Here is a 27,231-nt window from a genome sequence, read left to right as displayed (position 1 = left end):
CAGATCAGCGAACATAGTAATGATTTCTAATTGCACTGCTCTATGCAAGATGTAGCTTTCCAATTGTGCCACTAGATGGCACTCCTGTCTTTACCACCAATACCATCAGGATAATAAGGCCACAGCAGGATAGACATATCCCAGGAGCGGTGATAACATAATTCATTCCATTCCTAGGAGTCAGCTCAGGACACAGATGGATTAAGACAGACCTCATGATGTACCCTCAACCTAGAGAGAGGTGAAAGTGAGGACCTCTGCTACAGGAGGATGGTATTTATCTCCAAGTAGCTGACAGACCTATTCCCCGGAGAGATTACCGTAACTGCCCCTTCCCTGCACTCAGATGAATTGTTTGCATTGTATCTCAATTATACACAAACACAACTGCCCTACTTATTTAATTCTAAATTTGCTTCCTAGAATAACCAGAGGAAGGCACCAGCCTTGTAGGCGAGCAGCAGACTTCCCTATCCCCTTAACTATAACCTATTGCTATATAAACAAATACTTATTTTCCTTCTTGGGACTAAGAACTGTACAGGCACCTCAACATATAATGGCTGCAGACCTATAAAGCCCAACAACATGTCAAACTACAGGAAACTGTATTGAGATCCAACCGCCAGATTCACTGTGCGTTACCCCTTGCAGCTCTAATTTCTCCCTGCAGGACTGGGCTGCAGCCAACTGGTAGGGTTGCCAACCCTTCAGGATTGTCCTGGAGTCTCCAGGAATTAAAAAGATTAATCTTTAATTAAAGATTGTCATGTGCTGAAACCTCCAGGAATATGCCCACGCAAAATTGGCAACCAGTTGAGGCCTAATTAGCGCGGAATAGAGCAGAAGAATGACGTCTCCTGTCTTGCTTACAACACTCCTATAAATACATCCCAGAATGATGTTTGCTTTTTTTGCAACAGTGTTACACTGTTGACTCGTATTTAGCTTGTGATCCACTATGACCCTCAGATCCCTTTTTGGAGTACTCCTTCCTAGGCAGTCATTTCCCATTTTGTATGTGTGCAACTGATTGTTCCTTCCTAAGTGGAGTACTTTGCATTTGTCCTTATTGAATTTCATCCTATTTACTTCAGACCAATTCTCCAGTTTGTCCAGATCATTTTGAATTTTAATCCTATCCTCCAAAGCACTTGCAACCCCGCCCAGCTTGGTATCATTGGCAAACTTTGTAAGTGTACTCTCTATGCCATTATCTAAATCATTGATGAAGATATTGAACAGAACCGGACACAGAACTGATCCCTGAGGGACCTCACTCATTATGCCCTTCCAGCATGACTGTGAACCACTGATAACTACTCTCTGGGAACGGTTTTCCAACCAGTTATGCACCCACCTTATAGTAGCTCCATCTAGGTTGTCAAGTATCAGGGGCTAGCCGTGTTAGTCTATATCCACAAAAACAACAAGGAGTCCGGTGGCACCTTAAAGACTTACAGATTTATTTGGGCATAAGCTTTTGGCGGTAAAAAACCCAGATGCATCTGAAGAAGTGGGTTTTTCACCCATGAAAGCTTATGCCCAAATAAATCTGTTAGTCTTTAAGGTGCCACCGGACTCCTTGTTGTTCATCTAGGTTGTATTTCCCTAGTTTGTTTATGAGAAGGTCATGCAAGACCGTATCCAAAGCCTTACTAAAGTCAAGATATACCATGTTTACCACTTCTCCCTCATCCACAAGGCTTGTTACCCTGTCAAAGAAAGCTATCAGGTTGGTTTGACACGTTTTGTTCTTGACAAATCCATGCTGACTGTTACTTATCACCTTATTATCTTCTAGATGTTTGCAAACTGATTGCTTAATTATTTGCTCCATTATCTTTCCAGGAACTGAAGTTAAGCTGACTGGTCTGAATTTCCTGGGTTGTCTTTATTTCCCTTTTTATAGATTGGCACTATATTATATTATAGATTGGCACTGTGCCCCCTAAAATTACTGATTACACCCTCTTGCGCAGCCAGCTGAAGAACATACACAGAGCCAGCTATGCATGAGTGATGTGATGCCATGGTGCTATTGTATGAGGTAGTGATGAGTGATCACTCTGCTTAAAATGCTTGCAAGAGATCTGCATTATTCTGAGTCTGGTTCCAATTGTCTGTGCATAAAAGCAAGAGCTTCACAGCCCTCCCCCCAGACTCCCTGTCTGGGAACCTCAGTCTTTAAAGGCACAGCCCCAATACCACTTCAGAGACAGGAAATGCAACTGACCATCTGCAAAACAGTGTAGTGGACTATCCATAAAGTAAACAAATTGAAAAAAGGTAGGGAAAAATAGAGAAGTCTCTCTGACCTTACTTCATTATAGAAATCGTAGGGGTTATTTGTAATGACAGATGGAAGGAAATTTTCAGATGGAAATGTGGTTTTTAAGTTGACGATATCCCACTGATTGAATGTTCAGCTCAGCATTTCTGCAGGGGAGATTATTGCTATACAAATGAAATATCATTTTAAAGGTAGCAACCCCCTTTGCCCGGCGGGATTTTAAGAAGAACTTTGTTCAATGGCTGAGTCTTGTGTTTTCTTTCCGCTGCCCCCTGCTTTAGAAGTTGCATTCAATTTTAATGTGATATTTGCTTGTGCTATAGCTTGTCAATGACACGTTTCAGATGAGCTTCTGGCTGGTGCGCGGTGCTGGATTATGAGCCCTGGAGACAGCAGTCTCACTTTATCCCCAGAACAGGTACAGCAAGAGCAGTAGCATGGCCACATCTTCCCAGCACACCAGGCTTTGGCTCACCCATCTTCCCTACAGTAAAGGGTTTGGGTCAATGTGCTCCCACGTGGGAGCCAAGAACCGGCCCAGGGACTGAAGCCCCACCCCGTCCCCAGGCTGGCTCCTCCCACTTGCGCTGTCAAGCTCTAGCCCGCCCCCTAGCTCCGCCCCCTTCGAGCACTCATGTTGTCGCCTCCGCTCTTGGCTCCTCCCCCTTCAGGTGCCAGTGTGTAGCCCCGCCCCCTGCCGCCTGTCGCTGCCCACCTGGCTGGTCTAGAAACCCCGCCCTTCTCTTCGTTGGCCACGCCCCCGTGCGCGCTGAGGTCAGACGCCGCGTGCGGTGGGCGGGGCTAGCGGCTGTCCCGGCCTGTGTGCGCCCCGTAGCCGCCTGGGGCAGGCCCGCGGCCGGGAGGATGCGGGGAGCGGGGTCGCGGCGGGGGGCGCTGCCGCTGCTGCTCTTGCTGTGGGTGTGCGCGGCCGGGGAGCCGCCCGGCGAGGCCTGCGCCGCGCCCTGCTCCTGCCGCCGCGGCCTGCTGGACTGCAGCCGCCACCGCCTGCCGGGGGGGCCCGGCCCGGGCCGCCGGAGGATCCCGCCGCTGCCCGCCGGCACCACGGGCCTGTGAGTACGGGGCGGGGCGGCCGCGCGCTGGGGGGCCGTTGCTAGGGGGCCGTTGCTAAGGCGCCTGCCCTGCCCCGCCTCCCTGCGCGCCAGGCCGTTCCGGGGGGGGGGGGGCTCCTGCGCCGCCCCGCCCCGCCCGGTCTCGGCGGGGCCCCTTGTGCACAGCGCCCGGCCCGCGGGGCTTCCGCCTTCCCGGCCCCACTGCCGCCTTCCCCGGTGCGCGGGGTGCCGGTGTCTGGCTAGCAACCCCCGTTGGGACTAAGGGCTGCAATTATGGGGCTGCTGAGCCGCCTTCTAATACCCAGTTATTTCTGCTGCCACCGACTGAGTAATGCAATGGCTCATGAAGTGAATTCAGACAAATCCCTTGTATCCTAAGGGTATTGGCAGGGTCAGTCCAGGTGAGTAGGCCGCCGCTGTTGTCATCAGAGAACACAACCCCCAAATCACTCAATTAGGTGGCGAATTCTGCCACCTTAGGCTGCTGGGAGGCCTTGGCTGTGTAATGTGAGTGAGACTGTACAGAAAGGTCTGATTTCTAATACCCTATATGTTTAACATACGTGTGCATCTCCGTCTCGTAGTCTGGATTGAACCATGTTTACATTTTCTGATGAAGTGACCAGGGCTTGCGAAATGCTCAGCAGGAGACATATTTCTTGCTACATATTAAGTTGAATAAATAACTGCACAGCTGTTAAAGCAGGTAGCTGTTTCTTTCCTTGGATTGAAAGGAACGTTAAGAAGCAGGATTTGTTTTGGAAAAGCATCATTGTTACAGGGGGCTTCGTTTTCTGAAACCTGTCATTTTTAGATCTGTCCTGCTTCTTGATCTTTGTTTAGCCTGGAAATTGACTTTAAGTGGCAGCTAATCTTCCAAAATATATAAGAACATAAGAACGGCCGTACCGGGTCGGACCAAAGGTCCATCTAGCCAAGTATCCTGTCTACCGACAGTGGCCAGTGCCAGGTGCCCCAGAGGAAGTGGACCAACAGGCAATGATCAAGTGATCTCTCTCCTGCCATCCATCTCCATCCTCTGACAAACAGAGGCTAGGGACACCATTCCTTACCCATCCTGGCTAATAGCCATTAATGGACTTAACCACTATGAATTTATCCAGTTCTCTTTTTAATGCTGTTATAGTCCTAGCCTTCACAATCTTCTCAGGTAAGGAGTTCCACAAGTTGACTGGGCGCTGTGTGAAGAAGAACTTCTTTGTATTTGTTTTAAACCTGCTGCCTATTAATTTCATTTGGTGACCCCTAGTTCTTGTATTATGGGAATAAGTAAATAACTTTTCCTTATCCATTTTCTCCACGTCACTCATGATTTTATATACCTCTATCATATCCCCCCATAGTCTCCTCTTTTCCAAGCTGAAGAGTCCTAGCCTCTTTAATCTCTCCTCATATGGGACCCGTTCCAAACCCCTAATCATTTTAGTTGCCTTTTTCTGAACCTTTTCTAGTGCCAGTATATCTTTTTTTAGATGAGGAGACCACATCTGTACGCAGTATTCAAGATGTGGGCATACCATCGATTTATATAAGGGCAATAATATATTCTCAGTCTTATTCTCTATCCCCTTTTTAATGATCCCTAACATCCTGTTTGCTTTTTTGTCCGCCTCTGCACACTTCACGTACATCTTCAGAAAACTATCCACGATGATTCCAAGTTCTTTTTCCTGGCTTGTTGTAGCTAAATTAGCCCCCATCATATTGTATGTATAGTTGGGGTTATTTTTTCCAATGTGCATTACTTTACATTTATCTACATTAAATTTCATTTGCCATTTTGTTGCCCAATCACTTAGTTTTGTGAGATCTTTTTGAAGTTCATCACAGTCTGCTTTGGTCTTAACAATCTTGAGCAGTTTAGTATCATCTGCAAACTTTGCCACCTCACTGGGAACCCCTTTCTCCAGATCATTTATAAATAAGTTGAATAGGATTGGTCCGAGGACTGACCCTGGGGAACACCACTATTTACCCCCTCTCCATTCTGAGAATTTACCATTAATTCCTACCCTTTGTTCCCAGTCTTTTAACCAGTTCTCAATCCATGAAAGGACCTTCCCTTTTATCCCTTGACAACTTAATTTAGGTAAGAGCCTTTGGCGAGGGGCCTTGTCAAAGGCTTTCTGGAAATCTAAGTACACACTGTCTACTGGATCCCCCTTGTCCACTTGTTTGTTGAGTTCTTTGAAGGGGTCTAGTAGATTAGTAAGACACGATTTCCCTTTACAGAAACCATGTTGACTATTGCTCAACAGTTTGTTTTTCTATGTGTCTGACAATTTTATTCTTAACTATTGTTTTGACTAATTTGCCTTGTACCGATGTTAGACTTACTGGTCTGTAATTGCCGGGATCACCTCTAGAGCCCTTTTTAAATATTGGTGTTACATTAGCTAACTTCCAGTCATTGGGTACAGAAGCCGATTTAAAGGACAGGTTACAAACTTATTTAATAGTTCCGCAACTTCACATTTTGAGTTCTTTCAGAACTCTTGGGTGAATGCCATCTGGTCCCGGTGACTTGTTAATGTTAAGTTTATCAATTAATTCCAAAACCTCCTCTAGTGACACTTCAATCTGTGACAGTTCCTCAGATTTGTCACCTACAAAAGCCGGCTCAGGTTTGGGAATCTCCCTAACATCCTCAGCCGTGAAGACTGAAGCAAAGAATCCATTTAGTTTCTCCGCAATGACTTTATCATCTTTAAGCACTCCTTTTGTATCTCGATCATCAAGGGTCCCCACTGGTTGTTTAGCAGGCTTCCTGCTTCTGATATACTCAAAACATTTTATTACCTTTGGAGTTTTTGGCTAGCCATTCTTCAAACTCCTCTTTGGCTTTTCTTATTACATTCTTGCACTTAATCTGGCAGGGTTTATGCTTCTTTCTATTTGCCTCACTAGGATTTGACTTCCACTTTTTAAAGGAAGTCTTTTTATCTCTCACTGCTTCTTTTACGTGGTTGTTAAGCCACGGTGGCTCTTTTTTAGTTCTTTTACTGTGTTTCTTAATTTGGGGTATGCATTGAAGTTGGGCCTCTATTATGGGGTCTTCAAAAAGCGCCCATGCAGCTTGCAGGGATTTCACTTTAGTCACTGTACTTTTTAACTTCTGTTTAACTAACCCCCTCATTTTTGCATAGTTCCCCCTTTTGAAATTAAATACCACAGTGTTGGGCTGTTGAGATGTTCTTCCCACCACAGGGATGTTGAATGCTATTGTATTATGGTCACTATTTCCAAGCGTTCCTGTTATAGTTACCTCTTGGACCAGCTCCTGCGCTCCACTCAAGACTAAATCTAGAGTTGCCTCTCCCCTTGTGGGTTCCCGTACCAGCTGCAGTTTTCTTTTGTAGAATATATATACTACAGAATAGCTTAGCAATAGGAAGAGGTGTCTTGAGGTAATGCTTTTGTAGAAACTGAACATAATGTATATAATCTGATATCTGGGGGAAAGGAGAGAGATGATTGTATTGTTGTGGATGAGAAAGTGACTCTAATCATTAGTATTTTATTGCTATAAAGTGCAAATTTGCTTTCCTTGACTGCCAAGAAAGGTGTGTTGTGTGGAGTTTCTGGTTTTAGTCTGATGGAGAAAAGACTGGACGTTAAGAACCTAAATACCTCTGTGGATCTGGGCCAGAGTTTGAGAGGAAATAAATGCCCTTACCTGTAAAAGAATGCACAGGCCCTATCATGGACCAAAACATTGTCTCAATTTCCCTATGTTGATTAGGCCCAGTTGTCTTTTATATTGGATTGATAAAAGGAGAATTTAAATGCTCCAGACTGTTTAATAACATCTTTCTTTCACAGTCCATGGTATGAGGTAATGACTTGTTCTGAGCATCAGATTTGAAACGCCAATTCTAATCCCAGTTGATTCTGCCCTTCATCTTCTGGAAAGAGAGAAACTGAGATTCATGCAGTTAACTTTTCAATATCCTCTTGAAACCTGGGATCCAGTGTAGTCCATGTGACTATATTAGAAAGTTACTGGTCCTTTCTAAAAAATTGGATTTGACTTGTTCTTTGACAGTTTATTTCTTCTCCCTGCACCAGCTGACAGGACTGTACTAGTTAGTGGCTGCAATTCAATGTCTGTGAAGCTCTCTGGGATCCTGTGAGTTGTAGATTTAAAGGTGTTCTAGAAATGCAATTGACTACTTTATTGGAACAACCTCTTTGGACAGCTACAGATTTTAACTGTAATTAAAGCTAATATTGGGTACAGTGAAAATGTAACTACTTAATTTTTTATTTGGCTAATCAAGGCATTTGCCAGTATCTGTGATAGTTTTGGGTAAGCCAAAAAGTGTCGAATTCCCCTGGTATAGCTTGTAAGAGTTTATAGATTTTTTTTTTTTCTATACAACTAGACAGATTATATGGCTATATGAAATTTGCATGGATTTCACACTTCAGGTGGCAACATAGGCAATCATAGGTGTGGTATTGCAATCATTTTGACTGTTCCATTCTCTTCTACCTGTACTTCAACTTCTTTCCTATCCTCTTTACTAGATATAGTGATTCCCCCTTTGAATAAATTCTTCCCCAACAGATGTCTGCCTGAACCATATGCTCCTTCACACCAGTCAGCTTTCCCCTAGCCCCTAGTTTAAAAAATATCCTACTGTCTTTTTAATGTTACATGCCAGGAGTCTGGATCTGTTTTTGTTTTGTTTGTTTTTTAGGCGGAGCCCATCTTTCCTGAATAGTCTCATCCTTTTCCCAAAAGTTCCTAATAAATCTAAAACTCTCCACCCCACATCATCTCCTCCAGCCATTTAAACCCTGCAATTCTGCCTGTCTTTCTGACCCTGTGTGTGGCGCTGTAAGCATTTCCGAGGATGCTACCATCGGAGGTCTTGAACTTCAATCTCTTATCTAGTAGCCTAAAGTTGGCTTCCAGGACTTCTCTCCTACCCCTCCCTATGTCATTGGTACCCACACATACCGCAGCCACTGGTGCCTCTCCGGCACTGCACATACATCTGTCTAGATGTCTCATGAGATCCACAACCTTCAAACCTGGCAGGCAATTTACCATAAGTTCTCCTGGTCATCACAAACCAATTATCTATACTTCTAATAATCAAATCCCCTATAGTCCACGAAAGCTTATGCTCTAATAAATTTGTTAGTCTCTAAGGTGCAACAAGTACTCCTGTTCTTTTTCCTAATAACTAGGGTTCCCTCCCCAGGAGGGGTATCCTTAGTGTGAGCGGGTACCAGCACATGTCTTTAAGGAGGGTCACAACTATGGGATGGTTTCCCTCCACTCAAGATTGATGTTCTCCTTCCACATGACTTTCATCCTCCTTAACAGCACAGAGGCTGTCAGACTGGGGGTGCGTGGGACTGCTCAGTTATGTCCTTGAAAGTCTTGTCCTTAGACACCACTGTCTTAAACATAAATACTAATCATCGTTGCATAACACGTACTGATGTGTGGAAGAGAAGGGGTAAAGTCCCAGATCCAAAAAGGTATTTAGGCTCCTAACTTTGATTGCAATCAGTGGATGTTAGGAACCTAAATACTTTTGTGGATCTGGGTCTGAGTTTGAGGGAAATCAAATGCCCTTGTGTATAAAAGAATGGGCAGGCCTTATCTTGGACCAAAACATTGTCAATTTCCCTATGTAGATTGGGCCCAGTTGACTTGCATTGGATTGATGAAAGGAGAATTTAAATGCTCAAAACTGTTTAATAACATCCATTTGGAAGATAAATGCAAAACCCATATTCAATTATCTATAACAAGTTCTGGAATCCCATAGCTTACTTATAGAGTCATAAACAAGAATTGCCTGTGAAAAGCTGTAGGTTTGGCAGGAATCAGGGATCTGAACTGTGAAAAGTAGGGCATGTCTCAGTTAACACGCTCAGTTTTCTGCTCACTACCCTGTAGGTAGGTAATGCAACACAAAAGGTATGTTCCCTCCTTGCAGTAAACAGTAAGAACTGATAAAGGGAAGCTTCAAAGTTGAGTTCAGCACACAAGTACAGCCTGCTAACCAGGCTATTATAAGATTTAACAAACCTTGAAAACTGCTGCCAGCATTTTTTGGGAATGTCTTAACTCAGACTTTCTCCAAGGAAAATATTCTGTTCCTGAAGAATAATTGTAGTTCATCAGGTAGCTAATCACAAAAACAAAACAAAAACATCTGTTTTATTTAATGAGGGCAGGTTTTCTAGCTTACAAAAGTACTTATATCGTTCTCCAAGCAGATAAAGGGGTGTGTTTAAAACCTTCATACAGAATGCAATGGGAAGAAGTGGTGTTGGCTCCTTTGCAAGATTGTGCAATCTGACAAATGCTGTAAACAATAATTAAGTATATGTTCTCTGTTATGGCTTTCAGGAGTTTAGCGCAAAAAGCATCTGGGGTGGGGAAAACAACTACTTCCATAACTACTCTAAATGTTCTGGATCCAAGCAAAAAGCTATAATGCACAAAAGCCATTCAATATTCAGTCATTTACCTGCATTTTTGTGTAAATTAAGAATTAAATCTCTTAACACGAAAGAAATGTTGACACCCATGCATATTGACATCAGTTCTGCCTAGGGTAACCAGATGTCCCGATTTTATAGGGACAGTCCTGATTTTGGGGGCTTTTTCTTAGGTGCCTATATATTACCCCTCACTCTCTGTCCCAATTTTTTACACTTGCTATCTGGTCACCCTAGTTCTGCCCCTTGTTGCTTTAAAGCACCAGAAATTCTTATCTTATTCTTTGCATAAATTTTCCGCAAGCTATTGGCAGATAAAGCTTCTAGCAGGCTTTTTCTTTTTCTTCCCCCTGGATAAAGGAGTTCTAAAAACATGGACTTGTGATGAAGTGTTCAGAAAGCCATCATTCCAAATGTTTCTCTTGGGATGTAAGGGGGGGGGGGGGGAGAACATGGTTACCTATGATGCAATATCCCTAGTATTGATTAGATTCCACAGTTTGTGTGGAAGACAAGCACTAAAGCTAAAGATCTTTAAATCAGCATGTCCAGATAACTCTTACCAAAGAGTTTTAAAAGCTACTGGAGGAGCTGTAGGGACCATTTAGAACTCTCAGAACACTGGGGAAGTTCAAGAGGACTGGGAGAAAACTAACATTGTGCCAGTGTTTTAAAAAGGATAAATACAGTCAGCTACCTAGCCCTGATAGCCTATCTTGGGGGCGGAATAATGAAATGGCGGATTCAGGACTCCATTAATCAATAATTAAGAGGGTAATATAATGTCAATCAATGTGGATTTATGGGAAATAGTTTGACAAGATCTATCACATTTTGAGATTGCAGGCTTGATAAAGGGAATAGTATTGGTTTAATATACTTGGACTTCTGTAAGGCATTTAATTTGGTACCGTGCGGCACTTTGATTAAGGAACTAGAATGAGACAAAATCAACACACATTAAATGAATTAAAAACTGGATAATGCATTGATCTCATAATGTAACTGTAATTGAGGAATCATCAGAATAGTATGTTTCTAGTAGGGCCCTACACTATTTAATCAATGAGCTGGGAGAAAACAAAATCATTGCTGAAAGTTTGCAGATGACTCAAAGATTGGGGGAGTGATAAATAATGAAGGCAGGTCACTGATTCAGGTCAATATAGATTGCTCAGTAAACTGGACAAAAGGTTTTGTTTTGTTTGTTTTTTTTTTTAAAAGGTATTTTCAGTTGGAGCTGAGTAACATATTTTTCAGCCAAAACATTTTGGGAGAAAAATGCAGGTTTGGCAACACCAAAACATTTAGTATATTAGTCTCAATGACTTTGGTCAGGAAAAAAATAAATATTTTGGCTATATTTGTACACTTTTTTCAAAACAAAATATTTTGATTTTTTTTTGGACTTGAAATGAATTTCACTTCAAAATTTTCTTTAATTGTATTAAGAAAGATATAAAAATAGTCCAAAACAAAGTGTTTAGGTTTTTAAAATGAAACACTTTGTATGACCTGAAACACATTTTTTGACTCTTCAGTTAACTGAAATTTTTTTTAAAATTGTTTTTTCAGTTCAGCTTGAAACAATTTGTTTTAGAATTTTCAGAATTGCCAGCAAGTTGAAAAACTGGTTCTTCTCAGAGCTCTGGTTTCAGTGTGGCCAAATGCAAGGTCATATATAGGAACAGAGAACGTAGGCCATATGTACGGGGAGGTTTCAGAGTAGCAGCCGTGTTAGTCTGTATCCGCAAAAAGAACAGGAGTACTTGTGGCACCTTAGAGACTAACAAATTTATTAGAGCATAAGCTTTCGTGGACTACAGCCCACTTCTTCGGATGCATATAGAGTGGAATAAATATTGAGGAGATATATATATGTACGGGGAGGGGAGATTTATCCTGGGACAGAGTCTGAAAAAGATGGAAGGGGGAGTCATGATGGATAAGCAGCTGAAGATGAGCTTCCAGTGTGACTGTGACTAAAAGGACTAATATAATTCTTGGATGTATAAATAGGGGACTATCAAATAGAAGCAGGGTGATCTTATTACTTCTGTATGGCACTGGTTAAACACTTCTGGAATACTACGTCCAATTCTGGTGTCCACAACTCAGGAAGGAAGTTTAAAAAATGGAGAGAGTTCAGAAAAGAGCCTCCGAGTGATTAAGAGATTAAAGGACATGCCATATAGTGAAAGACTCAAGGATCTCAGTCCATTCAGCTTATCAAAGAGAATGTTAAGGGGTGACTTGATTAGGCTATACGTACTTAAAGAGAAATGTGATAATAGCGATCCCTTCAATCCAACAGACAAAGATATAAGAAGATCCCATGGTTGGAAGTTGAAGTTAGACAAACAGACTACATATTAAGAAATAAGGTACAAATTTTTAAGTCAGGATAAGTTACCAGGGGCCGTGGTGGTTTCTCCATTACTTAAAACCTGATTTACAAGAGCATCGATAGTTCAACCACAGCTATTGGACTTTAAGCAATAATTAATTCAGTGAAGTCTTATGACATGTGTTATGCAGGGGGTCAAACTAGATGATCCCAGTGGTGATTCCTTCTGTCCTTAAAATGTATTGGGGTTTGTGGGGAGGAATCAATGGAGCTGCCATCTAGTGGAATGCGTCTGACAGGTAACCCAGGGAATGACATCTGATTTGACATCAGATAAGTGAACTGACATACCTATCCATTTTATTGTTGGAGAGAAGATTTGGAGACTACACTTCTGGAGGGTGAATCTGAAGTACAGCGAGTTCATACAGTTGTGATCAGATCGAGCTTACCGTACGCTTTCCACACTGTGGACTTTAGACTGTATCTTTATATACCATTAAACGATATCAGATGTTAAACATTATACGCTTAAGGAATGAGAATATTGTAGTCGTATCAAACTCGAACATCTACTTATTCAAATACATTGGATTTGGATCGTTCTCCAAGACTTATAAAGACATCAGTTTGGTGTGTGCGTTTCCTCTTTTTACTTAACAGATAAAAAATAGTTCAGCTCACAATGAATGTTTAGATGGGTTATATACCACACAAGATGAACCTTTAAAATATAGTGATTACACGGAGCAATGTGCATACTGCAAAACACGAACTTCACAGTGCAAATCCAAGCATATTTAAGACAGCAGATTTTTTTCAGAACAAGAAAATACAAATTATACTTAGAGTTTAGGATGAAAGCAGCAAAAAGTCTTACCTGTGTGAATAATTTGTTCACTTGTTTGGAAAGTCAGACTTGTTCGATCACTAAATGTAAAATGTTAGAAAAATCAAATGATCTATTTGAAAATGAATGGCATAAGGAATAGTTGGTGACTAATTATAAAAAGTGTCCAAAATTATGCTCTAAGGCAGCGTTTCCCAAACTTGGGACGCCACTTGTGTAGGGAAAGCCCCTGGCAGGCCGGGACGGTTTGTTTACTTGCTGCGTCCGCAAGTTCGGCCGATCCCGGCTCCCACTGGCCACGGTTCGCTGCTCCAGGCCAATGGGAGTCACTGGAAGCGGCGGCCAGCACATCTCTCGGCCTGCGCCGCTTCCAGCAGCTCCCATTGGCCTGGAGCAGCGAACCGCGGCCAGTGGGAGCCGCGATTGTCTGGACCTGCGGACGCGGCAGGTAAACAAACTGGCCCGGCCCGCCAGGGGCTTTCCCTACACAAGTGGCGTCCCAAGTTTGAGAAACATTGCTCTAAGGCACCAAATGCAAAAGTTCTTGAAAAAGCAGGTAGTCTTACTTCAGTGTCTTGTCAATGAAAACCCATTTTGCAATTTGGATCTACTTCTTAATAAAACACCTTGCTTTAGAACTTTAAATTTATATCGGCACAATAATCTTAATGAGACCAGTCAGAGCCTTTGGCATAATATCATTTGGTAGACAACCAGGCATTAGAATTTGACTGGTTAAACTGTGGGCTTTGTTGAGGGTCAGATTATATTAATAATCAAGGTGATAAACTGTTTGCTGTTACGTTGTAATTAATCTCCTCTGCGCATCATATTGCAAGTTTATTGTCCCGCTGCGAGGTCCAACGTATTCCTGCAGTAAATCTCTTCTGAATTATTTGCTAGAAAATGGTTATTCTAAACATTTGAATGTCATTTCCTTACATTTTTATAACTTTATGAGCGTAAACTTTCCTGCTTTGGCACTCCAGGATTCATTGAATGAGTTTCATCATGTATAAAAAGAGGGAGTTTAATGAAGTGAAGAATGGTTCAAGCTAGTATCATTGATAGCATAACAGCAGGTGAGAAGTCTCTGTTAGCAGATTTAGTCACTGATGAACTACACAAATCTATAGAAAGGCTAGAGCTTTCCAGCCTTGCCAAGCAGGGTAAATCCATAGTGATACTTTCCTAGATGCTTTTTCTCAATGCCTGCTTATTTCATGAACTGTTCTAGCTTGCTTGCAAGTTGTGGCTATTAATTAACCAGGCCATTTTGCAGTGCCATGTTCATTTTGAACTGATTTACTCCAAATGATTAATCTAGTGCATCCTGGCATTGAAAGCCCAGGAAGTGCCTTGGACTCTTGGGTCACGAGATTGACACACTGGATTATACCTGGCTAGGTGTTTTGTTCCATCTCAAGAGGCTTTTTACTCTTTTCACATCTCCTGAAAATAAGGGATTTTGTTAATGGCTCCTGATGGGAGAGAACTAAAAGATCTGCTGTAGACTGGCATATTTGACCAAAGCTGGGAGAATTCAATGGTCAAATGGCAAAGGTAGAAAATAAGTGAAATAGTCTGTTAAAAGAATAAGGATGCTGAATCTGCAGCTAGGAGCCTAATGGAAATGCAAGCTGGTTCCTGTGAGACCAGAAATTTACTTTTTACTTTCCTTATCCATTAGTCTTTGGTAACTATAGGTTATGCTCCTTACACCACAGGTTTCCACAAGTGCAGAATAAAGGTCTGTATTTTTAGAATACGGTGGTCTTAGGGCAACAGAATCCTAATTTTTAATTTCTTAAAAGTCCCTAGGAATTCGTCAACTTCCTTTAAACTATGGCTTTCCTAGAATTTCTCACGGTATTAGGTATAAGATGAGTACAGGAACTGTGTTGTGGGTTTGGGTGGGTAGTTTTTTTTTTTGGGGGGGGGGGGGAGAGATCTTAATTAGCTGCAGCACAGTATTAACAACCGGAGTACTTGTGGCACCTTAGAGACTAACAAATTTATCTGAGCATAAGCTTTCGTGTAGTGCCATGTAGTGATCTAACAGAGTCTCAGCTTCAGAGTAGCTTTTCACTGAAATTAGCATACATTCCCATGGTAGCATATGAATCCCCAGGGAACAAAAAAATACAAGGTCCAGAGCTTGCTATATTCAGTTCTATGTCAGTGTCAAGAAAGCACTGCTAGTCTGAGGAACCAGTAAGACTTGAAGTAAACCATCAGGACAAGTGTACTCAAACTGCTTCATAAAGTAGCCCTTTTTCTAATACAGAGACTATCTTGTGGTAATCTCCCTCTTCCCATCCCATTTATGACTGAAAAACTTCTCTAGAGCAACTGCAACAATTGCTGACATGGAAAGGTGATATTAGAAAGTTATTTTTTATTATTATTATTAGTTACAGCATGGAAATGAGGATGTAGTGCCATGTGAGCAGGCAGATCTCTAAACACCAGTAGTCTAAAGAGTAAATCTTAAACTCTGGTATAGAATATTAGAAAACTGTGCAGCTCATAATTCACTTCCAAGGTGTAGGACCTTTTTCACATCATTCTGATGATCATTTGTGCTAGTCACTGTCTCAGGCTGTTAGCACTACGAACCAGTGCTGTAGTTATGTCCCCTCTGAAAGTGTAGAGGCACAGATTTCAAATGACATTGAACGTAATCTCTGACTTGAGAAACTAGTGGCAATGACTGCTAAAATATGCCTGAAATTAAGGGGCAAGACTTGTTCAGTCTCCCATGACCTAGTCAATTCCCGGTTCCTTGTCTTTGATGACCACTCAAGTGGTGGCTGTTGTGTGTGAACTCTGCTTGTCTGTGGAAGCAGAATGAAGCCACCAGACCTCTTTCAGATACAACACCTTTCATAAAGCTCTAGGGTGACCACAGGCTTGTGCTGGAATTGAGCAACAGGATCTAACTCGCTATCAGTTGCTCAAACCATCCAATTTCCAGACTATCCTTAGTTTCTTGACTTGGTTTGAAAAGTAGGATTTCACCAGGTGAGTACAAGGTTAATGAGCGGATAAACGTACGGGACTGAATTTGTCTGCTTTCTGCTATTCTTCCATGGTACGTGTAATTGACTTACTCTTGCCATGATCAAAATGTTTGTAATTCCTCTGCTGTGTTGTTTTTAACACTGTTGCGGTGAGCACACCTGTTAGTGCCAGAGAGAGTTGCACTCAGTACAAATAATCAGGTGGAAGAAAAGGTAGTTCATCTTGTTCTTAATATTTTGCTGCTTCACTCTTACTATTGACCAGCAGCGTGTGGTGCAGAAACGCCATTGAGTTCTTACAGGAGCCACTTGCATCTCGGTTAGTATTCAGGTAATGCTACAAAATGCTGGATACAGATGTGCTGTCTATAATTCTCTTACAAATGAAGAGTGAAATCCTGGCCCCATGGAAGTTGACAGGGAGTCTTGCTACTGGTTTCCACGTGGACAGGATTTCACCTGTATTTCATCTTGCTTGACTCTGCAGAAGGAGAAAAATGTCACTTGTATTGTTCATCTATTGCTGAGGGTATCTCTGAATTTTATTTGAAGCACCAAATTCTCATTCACAAACCTGTTTGGATTTCTGCATGCTTTATCTAAACTATTTACATCCCAGTGGTACTAAAGAGCAACATTAACAGCATGTCTGACTGCATGATACCAAGAATTTTTATAATTCATCATTTTTTTACACTTATGTCACTATAGATTTAGCATGAGTGGGAGTCAAGTTCATAACACTAAAAGCCATTTTTTCTTCACAAAGACATGTTTTCGTTATTCACTCTATAAATACTCAAATAGCATCGGGGTTTCTAGGGGTTGGAGTGGTGAAAGAAATTAAGATTCCTTAGTAACTGAGTGTCTAGGTTGCAACAATCTAGTGTTGTAACGGACTAAATTCATCAAGAGCTCCTAGAATGTAATCAATATCCCTGAAGGGGAAGACAGCTATGGCAGGTCAGGTATATTTAGAAGCTTAAATAAGGGGTCCATGAGTGCTGAGATCTGTGTGGTGAGTTCGGGCACATGGAACTCATGGCCACAAGATGTTGTGACCAAGAATTTAGCAGGATTAAAACAAATTTGGCATGCAACATCCACAGCTACACTAGATAGGATTAAAAACATTGTAAGAGATGTACACCCTCACGGGTCAGGTTACAGCCACTATGCACCCGCATTTGGGATGCAACGTCCCATGTGGGTCAGTTGTTCATAATTCTCATTTATGGTGTTCCTTGAAATTTCTTTTGAAGCAGCTGGGACTGGCCACTGTCAGAATAGATCGTCTAGCTGAGTATCCTGTCTCTAGTCCTCTGGCACGTTTGCCTTCCAGAGTTAGCAAACAACTGGGGAAGTTTTTAGTCCACAGGCTATGTGGCGTTGATGGTCAGAGCACAACAGTCAGTAAACATCAGTTTTGAGAGAGAGGCTGTCATTTTAGAATGAGAAGTAAATTATTCTGTTACTGTTGTGGCCCCTCCTGATTCATGTTATGGCATTTTCACTCTCAGTTTATGAGAAAATTGAAGTGAGGTAATGGTGAAGGTCACCATGTGATTGATCAATCTGCAAAAATATAATCAGTTTTTCCATGTGTAACAACTGGGAACTTATTTGCACTTGTTTTAGCTTAAGTGTAGGAAGTTCTGACAAGCTAGCATGCAAGAAAAATCCATTTGCTTGAGTGCACTTATCAATCTTTCTGACTTCCCCCACACTTGCTAATATTTCTATATAATGTGATATGTGCTTGTTTTACTATTAAGTGTTTAGTGACATTGTGTGCACCATGCCCTGCCCTCCCCATCCTCTAGCAGGTACCCATCTGATTTGAGGCCAGCTGTTGTCTTTGGATGCAGCAGTCTCAAACATTCGAAACAAGCTGTATAATTTCAGATAATGTCCTTTTTGTCTTCAACTAAATTCTGAGTTGAGAGAGAACCAAGTTTTCAAGAAAGTACATGCATCTCTGGTTAGACTGTGTCCCATTCAGTGTTGCAGCATAACCAGTGTTTCCAGATTCTGGCATAAAATTAAGCTCAGAGTTTTTTTGGAGGACTCCAGTAAGGATTTTTAAGATCCCATTCAGTGTTTATCCCAAATCCCCATCTCTCTCTTTATTGATGGAAATAAGGTCAGTGTCTGCCACAACTATCTTCTGTGGTGTAGGGAAAAGTTAACAAATAAGGTTTCAGATGTGAGCTCACTCAAACTGGAAAGTTGTTAAAATGCCAAAGGACTGTGAAATCATGGAATTCACTTTAAATGATTGAAATCATTTTATATTCAAATTTGGTATTTTATAAAGAGACTCATCCTTTCTCTTTAAACAAAAACAAAACCCACTCTTAGCTACTAATGTGCAAGCCTAATTTAAGGATGGCATGTGTGATTGCACTTTAAGATTCTATTTAGAAATAGCCATTAGAACACCATTTATAAACGAAGCAGTTGCTTGTTCCATCGGTCAAATTGCTTATAGCCATATGCACCACCGCTTGCTGATGTGCTTATAACTCATACAGCCTATATCTGTAACATATTTGTAGCCTCTATTAATCACTTAACCTTTTATAAACAATGTATAAAGTGTGGCTGTGTGTGTTATATCTGAGTGGAGCACCTCTCTAACAAAAGGAGAGCTACTATTGCTGATACCACCTTAATTTAACTGTATCATGCCTAAAGCTATAATGAAAGTATCTAATACTTCTCTGATAAGCAGGTGTGACACCAGCTAGGTGAGACAGAACTTTCTATTTTAATAAAGACCATTGTTGAAACATGTAGGCATATGTCGTTGGTGTGCTTGCTAGGGTGAGATAAACAGTTACCATTTCTGTTATCTGTACTGTTTCACAAAGTTGCTGTTGTTGCCAGCCCTGTTCTAATATACCATGTTTGGGCTGTCAGCACAAGCCACCTGGGTTTCATCTTTTCCCTGGATAGAAGCCAAAATGCATTAACAAGGTGGATTTTTAAAAAAAGTATTTTAATACAACCTTATTATGGAGCGACAGTTCTCTCTCTCTCTCCATAGTTAAGGCTAGAACCACATTTCTGTTGTCAGCCTGATTTTGGTAACCGTTGTAAGTCCCTGCTCCAAAGAGCTGACAGTCTTACTATATGCTTGTCCAGTGTCCTGCACAATGGGGCTGCAATGTCTGCTTGGGTTTGTAGGCCCCATTGTATAACAATTGACATGTTAGGTCTGAGGCAAAAGCAGAGCATTTTACAAAATGTGAAGTGAACTGGGATAAGACTTAATTTTTGCTGTTTCTCTATCTACCAAACTCTTACATTCCCTTCCTACTGTTCCATTTGTCCTCCCTTTTTCTCATTAGTGTCCTCCGTAAACAAAAACAAACTGGAGCTAAAACAGTGCTTCTGAATGTGCCCTCGTTCCTTTTTTCCTACCTCTTGTTTGTCTCTTGCTTATGTGCTCTTTGTGCAGGAATTGCTCTTTAAAATAACTCGCCTTAACTGCTAAGATGTATGTATCTGTCAAGGGTTTTACCCTTGGGGAAGGTGAGAAAACAGGGTCACGACTGCAAAAACCTTCCCAGAGTAATTGCTGGAATCTTAAAAGGGTATTGTCAGTACATCTTTTGAAGGTGTGGGGAGTCTTTCCTAGTGAGCTTTGGAAAACTGCCATTAAACTTCCAGAAAGTGCTCATGGCGAATATTTCATGTGATCTCTTTATCTGTCAACCCATATTTATTTTAACTAACAGAGTTAGTCCATTAATGGCATAAAGAACTAGATTTTTCCAAGTAATAAATATAGTAAGCTAGAGGGAACCTTTCTTATTGTTTGGTGTAATAATATATGTTCCAAAAAATATGAAAACTGATTTGACCTGCTTGTGAATTTTAGATGAAACAACTTGTAATGTACAGCACACAACTACTTGGGTCCAGACTATAGAATAATCTCTTTTCTCTTTATTCTCCAGGGATTTAAGTCATAATCACTTACTGTCCTCTAACTGGAGCATTGGTTTGTCTATTCACACACTGCAAGAAGTGTAAGTTAATCTAAGTTATCATTGTTTATTTTAAACACTTTGTTGCAGAGTTCTTACATGTTCATATTTAGGATTCTAACTTGTCAATTTCTAAGCTCCGATTCCTAAGGCACATCAGGATGGTCTGAATTACTAAAAAATATTTGAAGCAAGGTAGCAGAAATTGACAGCCCTATTTTAGTAGCACAGTACGTGTAAGGCAGAGATATGTTCCACCCTCAGAAACACATTTCATCAGGAAGTGTAGAAATCTAGTACTCATTCCATTATTTTAAAATAGAAACAGGGCATCACTTTGTTTTGAATGTAGCTAATTTTTAGATGCCATTAAATTAAATTAACTACCTAAAGCGGTTCTGGTTTTTGGACACCCTGAATCTTCCAAACTTTTGTTTCTAAACTAGCTCTTAAGGGGTCTACCAGCACTGTCTACTGCAAAATGTCATTCATGTAGCTAAAGTGTTCACAATACTATAGTATCCAGAGAAATCTTTCAGTTGTTTAGCTGTCTAGAACGGCTTTTCCCTTTTTGAAGTGTCAGTAAAGAAATCTCTTTTTCAGGAAGATGAATTACAATGAGCTAAGTGAAATTCCCTACTTTGGAGAACCAACTTCTAATATTACTATTCTGTCATTGTAAGTAAATATTTAAAGAGTTGAAAAAAATGTTTTCTCTTATAAGCAAGTGAAAAAGTTTGTCTCAAAGGAATTGAAAGCAGCTAATTTTTTAAAAGCTAACCTTGTTTAAATATCTTTTTATTTAAAATGCTTCAAGGCAGATGTACAGCACTTTTTTTTTAAAGCACACATCCCCACAAAAAACATTAGTAACACAATTGACCAAAAGTTAACTCAAAATCACCTGCAAATGCAAGCTACTGGGGGTGGGGGGAAGAGAGTGGGGGATTTCTGTCATGCACTCTGATAAACAAACCTGAGGTGCTTTGAAGCAGGGCGGGGGTGGGGGTGTCTGTCCCAGACTCAAGGATTCCCACAGGAAACAACTTACCTCCAGCCCCCCAGGGGCTAAAATCTGACAGTTATAAAAACCACCTTTACTGTCAGGATGGTTGTGGGGAGGGGACTTCCAACATTGCCAGGACCTGAAATAAGGTTTTGTGGATCTTAATCAACACCCGGAACGATACGTTAAATTTTTTTTAAACTCTGACATGGGTTATTAATCCTAATCCTTGGACCCCTCGTTAGCTATGGTGCTCATCCCTAGTGATGGTCTGGTGATTGTCCTCATGTTGCTGCTGTTTCTTTTGTTTGTAGAGTACACAATACAATTCCAGAGATAAATGCTGAGCAGCTCCAACTTTACCTTTCGTTGGAGAACCTAGACCTTAGCTCTAACCTCATATCAGAAATTAAAGCTTCTTCATTCCCACGAATGCAGTTGAAGTACCTGTAAGTATAATGAGGTAACTGATCTGCAGTGTGCTGAAAGTATATAGTTACATTGTAGTACAACCCAACATCACCTTTTTCCCCCGCGGTAAAAAAGGGATATGAGAACTAGTGACTAGTGGGAGTGGGAAGGAGTCTTTTTCCCCACCCAGGCTGAATTGTTGACTAGCCATGTGCTTCTTATGTAGGCAATGTTATAAACGTGTTTGTACTTTACATACCCATAGGAATCATGATCCTTGCCTCAAAGAGCCTTACGGTCAAAGGTCCCATCTATAGTGGGATACTGGCCTATTGCATAGATCAATGTGTCCCTCTGAACAGTACACCTGCTAATGTAGATGGGACAAAATAACTTAAAACATAATGGTACCAAGTCATAATCCTGCTTTCTCAGGCTGTGTTGAAAAGGGTTTTGTCCCATCTACACTAGCAGTGACTTTCTTAAACTAACATGCCTGAGTCTGACAGCCAGCATTGGGTAACTTCCTAGTGTACCCTGGTTTTTGCTGACCTTGGCCAGGTCACTTGATTGTCCCTGTTTTAGTCATGCCTGCTCTTGCCTGTTGTCCTTTTTTGGATTAAATAGGTTAACCCATGATACCAGAAATTGAATTCCTTAAACTGGGGACTGGATGAGACCAAATAACTTTACAAGAAATTAGTTGTAATACAAATATTAGTTTGATGTTCTTATGCAATTTTAAAGTAGAATTTTCTATGTTGAGAAAATCTTTTCTCCTCCTTTCTTAGGAATCTGAGTAACAACAGAATAACTACCCTAGAAGCAGGCTGCCTTGATAACTTATCCAGTTCTCTAGTGGTGGTGAAACTAAACAGAAACAGAATTAGTATGATTCCACCAAAGATCTTCAAATTGCCTCACGTGCAGTTCCTGTAAGTGATGTCCCTTAAACTCAATGAACAACGTTTAAAATTGTATCATTTGCTGGAGAATGTGTCCTTGATAGATGCAAGTCTGTCTTAGTGAAAGAGATCTAAACACTTACAGCTAACTTATTTTATTTAAGGGAACTTAAAAGGAACCGGATTAAAATAGTGGAAAGTCTTACATTCCAGGGACTGGAATCCTTAAAGTCATTAAAAATGCAGCGCAATGGGATTAGCAAACTAATGGATGGAGCATTCTTTGGATTGGATAATATGGAAGAACTGTAAGTATGGCTGCCCATAGCATTTTGTTAGAGATCCTTTTCAGGCACCAACGGGGAAAGTGGGTCCTCACTGTGTCTCTCGTGATGCCGGGCTTCACTGGAATAGTTGATGAGTAGTACAGAAAATGTGTTTACATTTCTACTCTTCCCTGTGGAAGCTTACGGCTTCACATCTTTCATGGTAACTTCAAAGAGGATGTAAAGATATTAGTGTCTCTCTCCCTTCTGCCAGCTTAGCTCCATTCACCAAGGTGATTCAGAAAGTGTCACCCTCTCACTACTCCATTGATAGAATCTGTGGCCAGTATTCTTAAGATTTCTCCAGTCTTCTCACTGTAATGCACAGCTATTGAGTAAACTGTAGCCATATATGGTAGTTGAATATCAATCCCTACAGCCTCAACCCTGTTGTTAGAACAGGAGTACTTGTGGCACCTGAGAGACTAACAAATTTATTAGAGCATAAGCTTTCGTTATGCTCTAATAAATTTGTTAGTCTCTAAGGTGCCACAAGTACTCCTGTTCTTTTTGCGGATACAGACTAACACGGCTGCTACTCTGAACCCTGTTATTGTGGCCCCAGCTATTGGTGCTGTCCCAAAACTATGATTAGGTATGCATTTTGCCTGCCCAACCTATCCCTGAACCACTCTTCTCCAAAGAATATAGAAATGAAACAATCATTTTGGATTATCTGATGGCATTACAAATAGGACTGCCTTCCAGCTAAGGTATGATTGATAGTAAAGCTTGGTGTCCCCATAAGTTCAATGTCCAATGGGAAGTCTCCCAGAAACTATCCAAGGGAATCTCAAGTTCAGACTCTCACTCAGTTTTCCTACTCTTGCCATCATATGAAGAACTAAGAAATGAAATTGTGCAAACTACTTCATTTAAAAAAAAAAGTTACGGGGGTGAGGGGTTGGGGATGGGAAGGGGAAGCGACCTGGAGTCTCTTCTGATACCTAGGTACAAGTGAGAATGCTAATAATCCTGGACTTGCTTTATGTTAGTGGTTTAACTATAAGGTCTTGACTTTTAGGTGTATGAGTGTTTGACACAGAAGGATCTCATATGTATCACCCAAGCAGTGCTACCAAGAGACTTTAATAGAGTTGATTTAAAACAAGAGGCCATATCTTCTACTGGATAGAACAGAGAATTTTGAGTTAAGAATAGAAGCCAGGATTCTGACTATGCCACTGGTTCACTGTGACCTTGGGCAGTCATTTACCCTTTCTGTGGGCATCCATTTACTCCTCTGGCCTCTATAACCAAGGTATAATCTTGTCTATCCCACAGGAGTGCTACAAGGCTTAATGTTAGCAAATCACTAAGATCAACTGATGGGAAGTGCTATAAAAATGTGTTACTCATTGAATGTCTACTTGGAAAACATTTTCTTCTCTAATTCTTTAGAGAACTGGAACATAATAACCTGACAGAAATAAACAAGGGCTGGTTGTATGGCTTACGAACGTTGCAACAACTCTACGTTAGCCAAAATGCCATTAACAGGATCAGTCCAGATGCATGGGAATTCTGCCAAAGACTTTCTGAACTGTAAGTGCTGGGCTGCATTTCAGTGGGGACTTCATGATGTTACCAAGAACAGATAGGCTAGAACAGCCATAGAAAATGCTGCATCTCTTTTTGCTAGGCCTTTGTCAAAACATTCTAGTAGAATGTTTAAGTGAAAATAAATCTGAACAGGGAGTCTTGATTTCTGATGACCTCATTGTCTGATATTCTTGCCTTCAGTTAGTCTCTTGTCTCTTCCCCTTACTGTGTACACTTAATGTTTCTAGAGACTTGTCGTACAACCAGCTGACCCGCCTGGATCAGTCTGCCTTTGTGGGACTTGGCTTATTGGAGAAATTAAATCTGGGTGACAACAGAATCATTCACATTGCCGATGGTGTCTTTAAAGGGCTGTCAAATCTTCAAACTCTGTAAGTGCAGAAAGGTTCCAATTTAAAAATTCCTGTTTACTTTTGCTAGCTTCCTTAGTTGTAAAGCAAAGGCTGTGATTGCTACTGACCATGCGAGCCTGTAAAACCTTCAATAGGAGCCTTAGTCCCTGCTGTGCTGCCATCTTGCCTTTGAAGGGATGGGGGGATTGAGAGCGCTGTCGGTAGGAGTAATTGCTGCCCAGAGTCTTAAGCTTTTAAAAAAAAAAAAAAAAAACCATTAACTTTAGTGCTGGCGGCAGGCAGCAGCTTGATAGTCATGGAGAATATCCTGTTAACCAACAGCAAGAGTCAGCGTACACCATCCTACCAGGGTACTTGAAAACCTTCTCTGGAGGAGCTACCTCTCTGCAGGGGCCATTGGAGGTGGTCTAATCATCCTTTTCGTTCAGTAAGCCAACACAAGTATCTGCTGTGAGGATGCCTTGTCAACTTGGGCCCAATTGTTGCTTTTAACTCACTCAGTTTACAGTGACTGGGTACCATGGGAATAAACATGTAAACCAACATAAATAGTGAATCCATGTTAGGCATAAAAATTACTGTTTAAGCCTTCCCCCTTTTCTGCCCTCCACACATGCTCACTTCACAATGCGTATATAACATAACAGTGCAGAAAGATTTACCACGGCTATTCTAAGGTGTAAGTGTGCACATATTTTTATAGCTTCATTAATACATGTAACTGTGACTGGATTTATCCAGCAATAAGGATTCAATCCTGGTTCTTGCTAAAAACATCCTCAGAGCTGAACGCTTCTAATGGTTCTACACAAAGCTAGCTGGAAAAGAGTGCAAGTTTATAACCCTTCTGTCAGTTCATTAAGAAAGTGCCTATTTAGGCAAAATCACTGGACACTTATGTAAGCAGTCATATTCTGTTAACCTTAATGCAACCTTTTAATGAAACAATTAAAACTAATCTCTTAGATTTAGAGTAGCACGAAAAAGAACAAGAGCAGATTAATTAGTAGGTTTTGTTGGGCTCTTAAGGGGCGTCAAACAGCTAACAGGCAGGCCTTTTGGTTCAGGGTCGCCGAATGTTCGCAGACAAGGGAGCAATGGTGATTAACAAGGCTCGGAACATTCATGCCTCACCGCACATGAGGAGCAAATTCTGTCAGCTCACACAGTGAAGTTCTATTTCCCCCTCTCCCTTCCCTCTTGGTGCTTTACCAACAAAAACAAAACACCAAATTGGTCCAAATAGCACAGGTATATGCTCACTAAGACACATAAGTTAATAGTTAATTTCCATTGTTAGTCCTCCATCTGCCCAGTGTGTGTGTGTTAAGATTGACTTAAGTATTACTCTTTGTGCCCTATGCTCTTAAATGCTGCTTCTTTTAAAGATAGTAAACTTGTAGGGTAACCACACAAACTGCAGATAAGATATGCGTTATATATTCTGTGGATTAAGAATATGTGCAAAATAGAAATCAGATATCTAAAAACAGACCAGAAGTTCAAAAGTCTTAAATCTTATCACCTTGTTTACTTTATAATATGTCTGACTGGGCATTAACCGTCCAAAACTGTAAACTCGGCTGACCTAGAGAGTATTCTAGAAGTAGATATTCCTACTACTGTGTTGTGCTACATTTATTCCCATGTAACCACAGCGTCACTTACTTGGAACAACTTTCTGATTAGAACCTCACTTTAGGGATGTGTATGTTGCCTACCCCCTAAACAAGTCTTCAAAGGGAAACTCTCTAATTTAGCATCAAAATTACTTTGGGTCTAGATTATGCAGTCTTTGCTCCCAGTGATGCGCACTGCTACCCATTGTAGTTGGTGGGTCTGTTGTGTGCACCAGCACTCGCCAGTGTGAGTAAAGTTGCACATTCTAGCTCTTTGTTAGTAATGGTGGAATTCTGGGCATCCTGAATTAAAGTTAAGCGGATTAAAAGGCAAGTTAATAAATGGTTCCTACCTGTGGAACGTGTTTCTGCAGGTGCTGAACCAATTACTTCAGTATTACAAAACTAATAAGAATGGCTACTGCCACGGGCAAAATACTGGACTAGGTAGATTTTTGGTCTGTTTCAGTATATTAATGTCTATAAAGTAAAACTTCCATTCTAAGCAATGCTAACAATGGTTCTGTTTCACCATAAATACAGCAAAGAAAATATTTTTTTATATTAAATTAGGCCCATTCACTATTATTGTCCTTAATTTTATTTAGCGCTCTTATGGCAGTTGATTTGTTGCACATGAGCGCTATCGTACTGATAAATGCCTATATTTTAATGAAACATCAATTGTTCTGCATTAATATTTCTCCTCACAACTCACTGGTATATCTGCAAATACCTCTATATGCTAAGATATTAAAAGGCAGATGAGAAGGGTCCCTTCCTAAAGGAAAAATCCTAGGTAAATCTGACTTTAGTTTAAAAGGAACTTTACTGAATCTATTATTTCTCCCCACCCCACCCCTTTTTTTTCCCCCCTCAGTGAATCATTTAATAATCCCTCCTAAACCAGGGAGTGCTGTATTGGTTTTAGTATAGAACAGCAGACTAAGTTGTAAGGGCAGAAGTGCCGTGCAGGGGTCA

At 41.0% G+C, this 27,231-nt stretch overlaps 1 protein-coding gene across 1 annotated transcript in view; it reads left to right on the top strand.

The window, feature by feature from the left end:
* The first annotated feature begins 3,119 nt into the window (after positions 1-3,119).
* LRIG2 (leucine rich repeats and immunoglobulin like domains 2) overlaps positions 3,120-27,231 on the top strand; it is a 43,097-nt gene continuing 18,985 nt past the window's right edge. The window contains exons 1-8 of the mRNA XM_054025422.1: positions 3,120-3,363; positions 20,038-20,109; positions 20,671-20,745; positions 21,388-21,522; positions 22,276-22,419; positions 22,554-22,697; positions 24,117-24,260; positions 24,506-24,649. Of these exons, the coding sequence (XP_053881397.1) occupies positions 3,158-3,363; positions 20,038-20,109; positions 20,671-20,745; positions 21,388-21,522; positions 22,276-22,419; positions 22,554-22,697; positions 24,117-24,260; positions 24,506-24,649 (1,064 nt within the window). The 5' untranslated portion in view covers positions 3,120-3,157. The remainder of the gene's footprint in view (positions 3,364-20,037; positions 20,110-20,670; positions 20,746-21,387; positions 21,523-22,275; positions 22,420-22,553; positions 22,698-24,116; positions 24,261-24,505; positions 24,650-27,231) is intronic.

The sequence above is a fragment of the Malaclemys terrapin genome, chromosome 4 (assembly GCF_027887155.1).
Source record: "Malaclemys terrapin pileata isolate rMalTer1 chromosome 4, rMalTer1.hap1, whole genome shotgun sequence".
Lineage (NCBI taxonomy): Eukaryota > Metazoa > Chordata > Testudines > Emydidae > Malaclemys > Malaclemys terrapin.
This window is presented reverse-complemented; position numbering and strand designations above follow the sequence as displayed.